Here is a 13,562-nt window from a genome sequence, read left to right on the forward strand (position 1 = left end):
TGTTTTGTTTGTTTTTTGTCACAGTTCCTTTGGGATAGATTTTTTAAAGAGGGATTGCTCAAGGAAAGGGCGAATGTACTTTTAATTTTGCCAGATCAGGGGCATACTTTTAAACGTTAATCTTGCCAAGAAAATGTAGGAATTTTTAAAAATCTTCCTGTTACAGAGAAAGAAAAAAAAAACTGTTTAAATGGGATGATCATATTTATCAGGAGTATTTTATTAGTGGAATTTAAATTATTAAATTTATGCATTGTCTCTGGTATAATACAAATAAACACCTTGAACAGTATAAAAATTTTAACATCTTACGCTGAGTGGGGATGCATGAATAGAGGAAAAGAGATAGAGAATTCTGCACCCTCCCAACCCGAGGAGAACATTTCTGATTGTAATTACTTTACTGGCTTTTTTTGGCTTTTTTTCAGCCAAAAAAGTTACTTTATTATCTTTTAAATGACACAGTAGAAATAGAAGTAAGTTAGCAGTGTCTACATAATAGCATTTGTAACATTTTTTGAAGTGTTGGTAAATCTGCAAGTTTGTCTCCTTGGGCCCAAAATATAACCTAACTTTTAAATGCAAAATTAAAAATATTTGCTGGTCCTTTTTTTGATCCTATGTGTTAAAGGAATATGATTATATTGTCCTATGATTTTCAGTTACTATCATCTTCTGAAATCAGGGAGAGCAACCCCAAGAACTGGGTGAGTCATATTTGCTTTTATATCTTATGCACAGCAAGAATTTAACCTCATAAAAAAAAGTTGAACAATAAATTTAAAATAATAGATTCACATTTGAATAGCACCTAGTTATGTATAAAAAAATACACAAATTTTAAAACGTAACATATAGGAACTGGTGAATAAGTCACTAATGATTCATTTACATATATTACCATATTATCCTTCAGATATAACCGTAAAGGCATTCTCAAGATGACATACAGGAAAAAGAATAAAAAGGTTAAAATCGCCTCTTCTTTATTTTCAGTCTTCTACTGGCAAAGAGAAGCTTCGGCATCTTCTTGTTCTTTCCCTTCTTCAAGGCTAAGGTCAACAAAATAAAAGTAAACATCGTATGTCCCCAGTCTTTAGGCTCACTATAAATCACCATTTCCGACATGCTTACAAACTCACCTCATTCTTACTTTTAATGATTATAAAGTCAGTTTTACTCACTCTCCACCTAGTAACACTCTACCTTTAAAACACCAATCAGAAAAAAAAAAAAAACACCAATCAGGCCACAGCTACTGTCTACTGTAGCTAGCCAGTATAAGTGTTTTGACAAAACTGATCACTAAAGTGCTATTTATGTAGAAGTAGTCTAGAAATGGCAATATGCTATTAGTAAAATGGATACATAAAAATATAATTTTGCTTATGAATTATTTATAAAGTTAGTTCAAAAAATCAAATAAGAAAAAACCCCACTACCTTTTACACAAATGCGTTTGCAGTCCTTCATGTTAACAAAGTTATTGTCATTCCCTCCACAGCCAGTATAGGTGAAGGCCTCACAGGCTTTGTGTCTTGGATTAAAATAATAGCGAGTCACATTAGCAGAGCAGAGTCCCTCATCTTTTGGACTATAGCAAAACGATGGACCTTAATGAAAAAGAAAATAAAATTAGAAATGCAATAATAACAGAATTAACAAACTGTGCTGATTACTGAAGTAACTGAAAAAAATCTAATCTCTTAGAAGCTTCATTCTGAATCCAAAATATCATACTACGGCATTTAAAAAGTGTGCCTACATTTTTGATTCCTATGCATCTTGGATTATTCCTATGGGCACTTGGATTATTTCTACCCTTTGGCCATTGTGAAGAATGCTGCAACAAACACTGACTTACAAATATCTGTTTGAGTCCCCCTTTTCTGCTATATTGGTATAAAACTGAGTAGAATTGCTAAATCATATGACAAATCTATGTTTAACTTTTTTTGAATAAATTAACAATACATTTACCCAGCAGCAGCCCCATTTTACATTCCTTCCAGCATTTCATGAGAATTCCAATTTACCAACATCCTCACAATTATAAATATGTAACACAGATATAATCATACCTTCAAAGTACATGCAGAAAAAACTGATGTTACTTTGGGTTGCTATAATAACTAACCAAATTTTTTCATTTAATTTATGCTTATTCTATGAAACATTAAATTGGACCTCTACTTTATACCATATACAGTAATTAATTTCAATTAAATTGGAGTAAACATTTTGTTAAAGAAAATCATTTGACCATGTAAACATTGCTTTTCTTTTTTACTCATGAAAAATAAAAGTTTGCTTGGAAATGAAAAAAATAAAAAAATAAAAAAAATAAAAAAATAAAAAGTGTGCCTAAAATTTCAAAACAGCTTACCTGCCATATTTTGTTAATTCTAAATTTGTATAAAGTGGACAGAATTTCAAGCTATATCCTTGTTATCATTTGAATGTGTAAAGACATTAAACCCAAAAACCAGATATGATCAGGTAAAAGTGGGCTACATTTCAAGGGAAAATATGTGACATGCTTTGGTAAACTCTCTTGTGTGGGTAGTTTTATTTTAAATGTTTTTATCAGCTCTCCTTCCATTATTAATTAAGAATACATGTATCTAATTCCCAGGTAGGCAGTGGAACACTTACATTTACATAAACAATTTAAGAGAACGCCAGCAACAACCATCTCCTCATTAATTCAAGATTTTGCATATTCAACACAGTATAGCTACGGAGCTTTATCAAAGCCTCTGCCAAAGCAAGTTTTCCTTGTTTGTTGAACTTATTTATCTATGTGTACATGTCTCTGCTGTGCCTATGGAAAATGCCTATACAAACATTACATGCTACCCAAGTAACCCATGATTTTAGGGATTGCATGGGGCGGGGAGGGGTGTAGGTAAGAAATGGGGAAGAGAGAAAAGAGGCATAGAGATCAATTTGTGCTACAATTTGTAATTGCTAAAGAACACCCAAATCTAACCAAAAACTAGAAATTTTCAGGTTTCACCATCTTAAGTCTCTCTCTCTGTTGCACTGTCTCATATATCCAACTAATTTCATACAAACCTGAGGTCATGTCATTCATTAATGAAGACTGTAATTTTTACATGTAAATTAAATAGATGAGAAATAGTTCTAAAGAAACAATGCAGAAGAGGAAGCAAAATGTGAATCATAGCTTTGTCACTTTCCAGCCCTGGGAACTTGGCAAGTTGTTAACTTCTAGCTCACACTCTATTATGTAAACTGGGGATAATAATACTCCCTCACAGGGCAATAGTGAGAAGATTGGTATCATAGTCTATGTGAAATCACCAGAACGCAAACCGTGTTAATTCCACATCAAATTATTAACTTTTTCACCCTAAAGTCTTAGTAAAGAAATGAAATAGAAACACCATAAAAAGAGTATTTACCTTTCTTTGGCACACAGAAGGCCATACAAGTAGCTTCATCTGGGAACCGGTTTTCACTGCTGTGACACCCGCCAGATGTGAATTTTTCACATGCCATGGAACTTAGATTGAAGAAAAACTCTCCTCTGAACTCCCCACACTGCTTCTTATTGACTTCCAACCGGCAAATTTTGGGAACTTCTAGGAAAAGGAGAGCGGGAAACAATGTTAGTCAAAAATTAGCCTTCTTAGTATTACTTTCAAAACTTTACTGTATTTTCAGAAACAACTGGTGGTGGCCGGGGGCGGAGTGGGGGGAGGCATCATATGTAGTGCTGGGCCAGTAAACCGCGAAAGACTGCCCACTCGTCCAGTTACAGTGAGACCTTGTCTCCCGGGGTCCAAAATCCATAGATTCAACCAACCCCAGACAGAAAATAGTCAGGAAAAAAAAATTCCAGAAAGTTCAAAAAAAAGCAAAACAAATGTATCCTATGGTGGCAGCTATATGCATAGCATTTATGTTGTATTAGGCATTATAAGTAATCTAGAGATGATTTAAAGTGATAAGGGAGGATGTGCATAGGTTATATGCAAATACTGTGGATTTTGGTATAGGGGGTGGAGGGTGGGTCCTGAAACCAGTTCCCACAGACACTGAGAGACAACTGTATTTAGTTTTTTTTTTTTTTAAACAGTCTCCAGACCTGACTCAGCTATGATAAATTTTTCAACGTAACTGGAAAGACTATTCTCTGAGTATTCTGATTGTTTCTGCACAGGGCATTAATCAAACGTATTCACAGGCATACACATCTTTCCCTGGCTCAATTCCTTGGGTGGCAGAGCCCCCCATGTTCTGTTACAGGCCTTAACAGAGATAATAAACATAATTAAAATCAAAAACAGCATTGTGAATCTCAACTCTATCTCTCTACTAACCCAAGACCAGTTTGGGTTTCAGGGGACAAAAGTAAGGTTATAATTAGCTAAATCACACTTTAATAACAAAGCCCACTAAAAGTATTTCGCAGAGATAGAGAATAGACACGAGAAAATGCTATTCTCAAGAAGGCATAAAAACCATAGGTGTAGAACTAATGATAAATACAGACAGGCACTTATGTTGCATCTAATAACATTATACTCTTGTATTGTTATGCCTCACTCCTGAAATCTTTTCCTGAGTCTGCGCACGCATTGAATTATAATAAATGCCAGTTAGGAGAGAGAGGTCTTAGTCGTTGTAAACTTTGTAATCGCTTTTGGTAAGCCGAAAAGCAGTAAGCCTTACTTAATATTTGAGAAAATTCAGGCTAACACTTCCTGTAGAAAATGGGATCTGGAAAATAAGCTACGTTACTACCGGCCCTTCTGTGCAAGCAGCAGCACAGAGCTCCGAGGGTGCGAGGGAGCACTTACTCTCTATTCTCCAGCAAGCGTCATCGCAGGCCTCCCAAGTTTCGAAATTGTTGGCATTTCCCTCGCAGCCCCCATACATGAACTCGCGGCAGCTCTGCGTGTACCTGTCATAGTAGTAACTGGGGATCCGGGCCCTGCAGGGCCCTTCGTCCATGGGCAGGAGGCAGACCTCCGCGTTATTTCCTACAGGAGGAGCAGAAGGAGAGCCAGAGAGTGAGAGGGAGAGCCTTCCCGGGGAGTTCTGTCCCAGCAGCTTCCCAGCACAGCAGGAGGGCCTCTGCAGAGAAAGAAAGTGCAAACTTGGGCGCAAGTGCCCCGTTGCCTGGTGCACGACAGGGATGGGGAAAGCGGGGCACACAGAGCAGATGCAGGGGTCCGTGGAGCCCTCGCGCCTAGCCCAAGCAATAAGGGCGTCCCCTGGGCAGGGAGATACCTGGCGGCGCCTGAGGAGCATCTCCCAGCGCAGTCCCCACCAGGAGCAGCGGCAGAACCACCAGCCAGAGGGGGCGAACGGAGTCCATGGTGTCCGGATCCAAGCTGCCCGCGGCGTTCCCAGATTGTGCCCGCGGGAGGAGGGTGCACAGCGTCCAGCCTCGAGGCAGTCTGAGCTCCAGCGCGGTGGGTGCCGCTGCTTTATGTAGAGGGAGCGTCCTTCTGACCCGGGACAGGGCGGAGCACGCCTTTGCGGAGCCTGGAGGGGAGGCTGATTCATGCCCCTCGAGCTCTGACCCTGCCGCCTCCCGGGGCCGAAAAGTGTGTGGAGAGGATTGGAATTCCCCACCAAGTTGAACCTGCCTCTCAAACTTTCTCCCGTGGCCGGGCGGGAATGACCACATGGGGCATTGTGTCAGATGGGAAGTCCACGAGCTAGAGGGAAATGACCTGGGTGTGATCGCGCAAGGTTCCAACTGCAGCATCACGCTGAAGCTTGAATGCACACTTTGAAAGCACAAAGTCCACGTCTTGGACCGGCAGAAAGTGTGAAATTTATAGGGCCAAGTGATGCTGGGCTCATTGCATTAGACCCTTTAATTAGATTAGAAATTTAAGTAAATGTGTATTTATTTACATTTATACGTAGATATACACACATTTTCATATTTCAATCGAGGTCTAATTTACATTTCATAAAAGGCTCATAATATTATGTAAGTGTACAGTTGGATCACTTTTGACAACTATACACGCTTGTAATCACCACTCCAGTAAAGAATTAAACATTTGCAGCACCCAGAACATTCTCTCATACCCTTTCCCAGTCAATCCTTCCATCCCCAGGCCAGGGGCAACCACTCTTCTAATCACCATAGATTGGTTTTGCCTGTTCTAATAAATCTCATGCAAATGGAATCATAAAATATGTACTGTTTTGTACTTCTTTCACTCCACTGCTGTTTTTAAGACACACACATGCTACTGTAGATTTTGTTCCTTCTAAATGTTGAGTAGTCTTCCAATGTATGAGTATACAACAAATGTGCTATTACTGGACATTTGTGTTATTTCTAATTTAGGGCTACTATGATAAAAAGCTGCTTTGTGTGTGCAAACAACTTTTATTGCTCTTGAGTAAAATATTTTAAAATATTAGAAACTGCCGAACAGTTTTCCAAAATGATTATACCATTTTACACCCCCATCAGCCATGTGTTAGAGTTGTAACAATGTTTTTGGAGCTGGAACATGAAAATCCAAAGAGAGGTGGCCTTGTGTGTGGGGGGGGGAGGGGGAGGGGGCGGGGAGGGGGGAGAGGTCCTGAAGCTTTGGCCAGACCTGCCCCTTCCCCTACATTTCTTAGTGTCAGTGCATGTATTATAGCTCATTGCTCCTTTTACATATTAGCTTGAGCCTAACGTTTTATTTATACAAAACAAATTATCCACACTGGGATTTTACATGAAATATTAAGGATATTTTTGGAGAACATTTTAATGGGTTCTCTTGGTGGGCGTGTCTTCCCTTCCTCCCCCTCTTCCTCTTGCTCTATTTAATATTCTTAAGAAAATAATTATCCTTGGCTTCTCGTAAAGATACCGGAGGGAGTTTACAGGAGTTCTCTTTCAAGTCTCTTAGAATCTCTATGCTCACAGTGAGTTAATAGTCTGGGATATTTTCACACTATAACCCCTTGGGCCAGTTCTTCAGTTACCCTGATGCCATGACAGAGAACCATATACCTAGGAAGACTAGCCTGGTCTGGAAATACTCTGTGTCATTTATGCTGTCAGATTACTAGACATCTGTGATTAAGAATGACAGAGATATAAGAATACATGTTTAACAACCAGCTCACCAGGAGGGAAAAAAAGCGCGGGGAGGGGGGCGGTGCTTGTTTGTATATTTTACTGATTTCCATGGAGTACATGCTCGCACTATGGCTGATTTCAAGCTGCCAGAGCTGGAAATAGATAGATACAGTCAGTTCACCAGAGCCAGTGAGCTGGCTCCAGCACGCCAAACACAGAGGCAGCCAGCTGGTTTTGGAAAGACACACGCATATGAGAATCAGATCAGACCTCCCCAATACCTCCCAAATATTATTAGGGGAGGGAAATTTCACCAGACATTTAGCCAGGATCATGTTTTGAAGAAAAGCTAATGCAACATCAAACTTAACCTATTTCCATTCATTGGAATATGATTAAATATATATCCCAAATGGACTAAAAGAAATTCAAGGACTGAGACTGAGTCAGACTCACCATTCAGCATTAACTATTGTCACTGCTGTTCTTTGTTCTCAGCTGCTGGCACTTTTTGATCATCTTTTGCTTCATATCGAAAGGGAAATCTTTTGAATTAGGGCAGATTATTTAGGGAAATTGCATGGTGCAATGGGAAAGCAGACTTGGGAGTCAGAGGAAACCTGGAATTTATTCCTTGTTCCTTTGGACGAGTTACATAAACTCTTGGAGCCTCAGTTTTCATATCTGTGAAATGGATATAACTGTCCCTTACGAGTGTGCTATAAGGATTAAAGGGAAAACACCCAGGCACTCGAAGAGATGTGCTTCAGCTCCTCACATACAGGCACAGAATCCACCGGAATCATCCCATGTCCTAGTTCCCACTGAAAGCTTGGTACAACATTTTAAGGTGGAGCATTCACCACAATCAAGAAATAAAGTAACATGAACTGCCCTTGCAGGACTACGACCTGTGGCTTTGTTCCCATCAGCTCTCCTCTTTGGCTGAACTCAGAGGTCACCTCTCCACTGAGGAAAGTGTCACACAATCAGATATTGCTTTGTGATGGTCTCTTCTGAGGAAATGAGCTGCAGTCCACTCAGGCCTGCTGTGTTACAAATGGAGGGGGAGGGGTTCAAAAACCAGGCTTTTCACCCCTCTGTGGTGTGGAGTCTATAGACACAGGTTGAAATCTGTATTCAGAGATTCTCTAGAAATGTTAGTTTCCTACCTTGTTCTATGCCAAATAGGGTGTGTCTCTAACACCTCTGTGACCACTGAGCAGGGACAGGGAAGGAGAATTGGAATAAGTGGGGGAGTTAGAAGTTTGAGAGTGTCAAGCCAGGTGATCAGGAAGGAAATTACTCCTAAATTGCAAAAACACTTGAGTGTTTTTATATCTATGAGAAAGATATTTTCCAACATAAGAGCAATCTAAAATTCCTGGGACTACTTTAAATTACTGGATTTATCCTTAGGACCATGTGAAAGGAGCCATGTGACCCCCATAATCAGCCTCCACATAAGGATGTAATAGTACTTCTATTTCTTTAAACCAGTGTCTAGGCCAAAAGATTACCACAGCTGAGGAAAAGAATTCCTTAATCCAAAGTCAACAGGAAGTGCAAGGCTGGAGGGAAGTGGGAAGAACAGTCACCCAGATTATTTGTCATTTGCAGACCAAGTGACAGCTCTAGTGGCTGCAGCTAAAGACAGAAGCTCAAAATAGTTCAGAGATCTGTAAAATAAGGCATGGAGTTCTTATAATTTGAATGCTGAAAAGAACTGTCAATACCATCTGTTCCAGTATTTTTATTTTACATTTTCAAATTGAGACCTAGAAAGATAAAATGACTAGTCATGTTTAATTACCTTAGTTGTTGGCAGAGCTGAGACTAGAACCCACATTCTTGATACTCAGCCCTGTATTCTTTTTGACATACCCAGACCTACGCTCTTTCCACTGTATCAAGACCTTAGAGTAGAACACTAAATTCCAGAATTAAAGCACACAAAGGCTCCAGTGAGTTCTGGAGCAGCTTTGCATGTGTCAGATCCTTACCTCTGTTCTTTTCCACACCCTCCCCCACCTTGGCCCCATGACAAGTAGACGTGAAGTTGATTTGAAACACAGTAGCTCCTAGAATTCCCAAACCTTCAGGGTGCTGTTCTATCCTCTGAGAGCCCCACAGTCTGAAAGGTGACCATGAATTTAAGGAAAGGATTGAGGCAGATGGTCTTCCTCTGTGTCACATACCTTAGGGAGAGGTGGCATGTCTAACTCATGAGTGAACGAAGAGAATTAATTTAGCCCAGTGATTTGGGAATGAATATAACATAACATAGTCACTTAAGGAGTTCCACTGATAACTCCTTAATAAACAAAGTTCCTGCGGCCCGTTAGTTTAGCCCTGTCAAAATAAAATCTGAAATGAGTCCAGCTGGCACTAACAAGGAGTTTGCACATGTGCCAAGAAAGGCAGTTAATCTCTTCTGAGAGATTAGGGGTCACGAGAGTTTTATTAAAGTTTAGACAGCTCCTTCACCAGCTAGATATTTTTCTAGCAGGTTGGCCTTGTAGGAAATGTTCGCTCTAACGCACCCTCTGTCGGACACAGAATGCGTTTGTCGGTGTTATATAATAAGCTGGAGTCACTTAAAAGGGTGAGATATTCCCTGTGCCTAATTTTATTCTCCTTCTCCCTAGGCAGAACAAGATAATGGAATACATAATGTTTCTTACCATGGTCATTCTTTCATTCATCTATTTTAAAAACAAGCAGATTAATACATACATACATACATACATACATACATACATACATAAATAAGCAGATTAAGCATTTAACATGTGCCCAACTGTGTGCCTTTGTGGGCATTTGAGATACAAAGATGAATAAACACGTTAGGGATCTCACGGCAAAATAGGGCAGACAGAGGAACCCTCTGTGACCCAGCTGCAATATAGTGTTCTTAGTACAATGTTCAAAATATGTACCAGGTTCTATGGGACTATGGAGGAGGAAACAAATAAAATTCAAGCAAGAGTTCAATTCGAAATGAAAACCCATGCACGCAAACATATCGCACAGTACACGTCCTGTGCCTGTGGGACACAGACTCCTTTCTTCGTCCGCTGGTTGCTTTGGTTGGTTCTTTTAGGAGCTCTGGTTATGACAAAGCATTGCCTTCCGCAGAAGGGCAGAACCTCAGAAACCCCCTTCCTCTTCTTCCTACATGTATGTTCCCTCAAATGTCGTGCCTACTCAGGATGCACAGCATCTTTCTTCTCACTCAGGTTGCTACACATTTAACTACGTAGGGCACCCAGAAAGTTGGAACAAATTTTGGACTGTTTTATCCAAAACCTTTCTGGCATAGTGCAGCTTCACCACCTACCCAGAATTCTAGCCAGGGGTGACAATCCACTAGAGAGTGGCACACTAAGAATGGGGGAAGGAAGGGAAAATTTCCCCTGACTCCTGTATACCATGTGGGAACCTCACTAGCAATAACTACAATACCAGAAAAAATGTTTATTGAGGGTTTGCATTGTGCCGTGCATTCATTAGCTCATTGAATCCCCCACAATAACCACTTGAGGGAGGTACTTTATTCTCCCCACTCTGCGAATGGGGAAGCTGAGGCTTTAGATAGATACGTGACTTGGTCAAAACTATACAACTAGCAGTCTGTATTCTGGTCCCCTGGTCTCACTGTGCACACATCCTTTTCTTCCACATTAGTGGGGACCCAAGTCAGGCTCATTATATAGAACATGTACTCATGACCCTAGTTCAGTACCTGGACAGCTCTATCTCAGACTTCCTTTTTCTTCAAGCATAAAGTTTATCATTGAGAACTAACGGATAGCTGCCATTTAAATACATTGCTCTAATACTCTAAGAGAAACATCTGCCAAAGTTGGTAATCACATTAGAGGATTGAGTGAGTTAATCACTAAAGACCTTATTTTCAGGGTTATATTTAGCAGTAAGTAATGGATGTTGACCTTTCAAGTGTAAAGATACCCTTTCATGAAAAAGCTTTGTTATTTTATACTCTAACCCAAGGCTCATGTTGGTTGTATATTACTTACTAAAGTGTCATAAGCCCTCCAAATGTTCATTTGTTCTAGCTCTATGTAGAAAAGCTTTGTGTCTTAAGTCACACAGGAGGGACAGCCTGTCATTTAGGGGCAGGAGGAAACATTAGCTACAGTTTGAAAGGGACATACATCTCCTAGCACTGCCACTATTTTTTCCTGTTAGTAACTATTAGCTGAGGGCAAAACTGAGTTGAACTGAAATGTCTGTATTATAAGAGAGGTGAGTACACTAATCTGCACTAGATATACTGAATCAGCCAGAGAAGGCTGAGTTGTTCCTACTGGTCAGCGGAATGTCCTGTATCCTCTGTCTTCCTTTTTCTTGCAATGGAGGGCATGCCCTGGTCCAATGAGAGGCCAACCCCTTGGACACTTCTCTGGGTCGTTTCTTCTTCTCCTTTCTCAAGGACTTCACTCCTTTGCAACATCAGCTCTGCTCCCTTTCTTATCTTTCAGCACATACACGCAGGTTTTAAGTTTCCATTTGGAGTGCTCTATCTCTGATTTTCTTCATCCCAAACTTAAAATTCATATTTGATTCTATGTCCCTTTCCTACTAGGAGCCCACTTCACAATTCCCTTGCCCAGAATAACTTACCAGAAATGTAATTTTCACTATCTGTCTTCACTTCCTCATCTCCCTTTTTTCCCCACATTCCACTCAATAAACTTTCATACGGGAAGAGGAAGAACAGTAAGTGCTCTTGTCAAGAGCAACTCATCATATTGCCACGTCTTACTGAACCTCTCAGTACATATGACAAAGCAGCTGGCCCTAAGGTCACCCAAGACCACATTTTCCCATCCACATTTTGTCTAACCTTTAAGCAGTATTTAACAATTTTAATCCTTCGTCATTCTTAAAATGCCTTTTTTTAGTCTTTACCATGCCACATTCTTTTAGTTTTTCCCTACTTAGCTGACTGCTTTTCAATCAATCTATCCTTCTCCTTTCCTGCCAATTAAAGGTTGAGCTGACTCAAGATTCTAACTGTACTCTCTTCTTATGTGATTTCAAGTACATATACATATAAACCTTACACGTACATACACATGTACATATATTTGTGAATAGTCTTGATCTCAGCACTGGATTCCAAACACTTTTATCTACTTGACATCTCCGCTTGGAGGTCTAATAGGCAACTCAAACACTATATGTCCTAAACTGGAGTCTTGGTGATAACCCCCAATCTTCCTCCTTTCTGTAAATGACACATACTTAGATCTTCAAGCTAAAAGCTTTGGAATCATTCTTAACACCTTCCATCCATTCATTGCCCAATCTATCAATAGTCCTGGCAATTCTACCTCCTAATCACATTTTTAATTTGCCCATATCTCTATATGTCCACAGTCACCAGATTAGTTCAAGTCTGTCTGTTCTTAAGGGACCATTACGTTAGGGTCTTACCTAAACTCCCAGTTTCCACTTTCCTCCACTCAGCCCCACAAAGCAGAGTATTTTTTTTAACACATCAGACTGTGTCACAATACCTCACTCCTTGAAAATAAAAATAAAGCCCTCCATTTAGCTCCTCATTTTATTTCTTACCATGGGAGTCACTCACTCTGAGTAACCATGGGATCTGACCACTGTCTCCCTTACTGACCTCATCCCATCGCTCTCCCTTGATCTTAGTAGACTCAAGTTACACTTTTTCATTCTCCTCAGACAAATTTGTTTCCACCTCGGGTCCTTTGCACGAGCCGTTTCCTTTGCTTAGCCCTTATCCCTGCAGGCAATACTCATCTCCTGGTCTTCACTACACTGACTCCTTCTTGGCATTTGGGTCTTGGTCCCACCAGCACTGTCTCTAATCAGCATATATGATGTTGCTCCATGTCTCAGTCACTGCTGGTGACTTCATGGTATCACAAACTATCCTTACAGCATTTATCATTCAAAATCACATTTATTATTTTAATTTGACTTGTCTGCTCCTCTCACTATTATATAAGCTCTGTGAGAACAGGAAACTTACCTGTCATGCTCACCATTGTATCCCAATGCTAAGAACAACACCTGGAAAGTAGGACCTCATAAATGTCTGTGGCATAAACAAATTGCTTATTATTACCGCTGTCCCACTTCTTTTCAAGTGTCTTGAAAACCCAACTGGCTCAGTGGAAACAGAGAAATAGAATTGCCCTGGGGAAGAAAGTGAGTTGTCATAGAATATATTTGAATGTCTATGAGTCACGTGTGCCTTAAGTATAAGTGACAGGTTGAGAGAGATTGGTATTCATGTAATAAAAATAGCAACAGATACAAAAGCAACTGGCTTTGAAAAACCAAATACGATAAAATGTGTGATCAACTGGATTAGATGGAAGAAAAAACCCCAAATACAAACTACCTTTTATGTGATAGGAAAAAACCCTCAACTGTAAAGAATGATTTATAGAGTGATATAGTATAAGCACAGTAAGAGATA

The 13,562-nt window shown here is 40.0% G+C and overlaps 1 protein-coding gene across 1 annotated transcript; it reads right to left on the reverse strand.

The window, feature by feature from the left end:
* Positions 1–418: 418 nt before the first annotated feature.
* Positions 419–5,541, reverse strand: TFPI2 (tissue factor pathway inhibitor 2). The gene is given in 6 exon segments (XM_057732515.1): positions 419–1,052; positions 1,443–1,613; positions 3,429–3,608; positions 4,830–5,012; positions 5,263–5,373; positions 5,376–5,541. Coding segments are annotated over 6 exon segments (894 nt in total). The 3' UTR covers positions 419–969.
* Positions 5,542–13,562: the final 8,021 nt, after the last annotated feature.

This window comes from Hippopotamus amphibius, chromosome 4 (assembly GCF_030028045.1).
Source record: "Hippopotamus amphibius kiboko isolate mHipAmp2 chromosome 4, mHipAmp2.hap2, whole genome shotgun sequence".
Lineage (NCBI taxonomy): Eukaryota > Metazoa > Chordata > Mammalia > Artiodactyla > Hippopotamidae > Hippopotamus > Hippopotamus amphibius.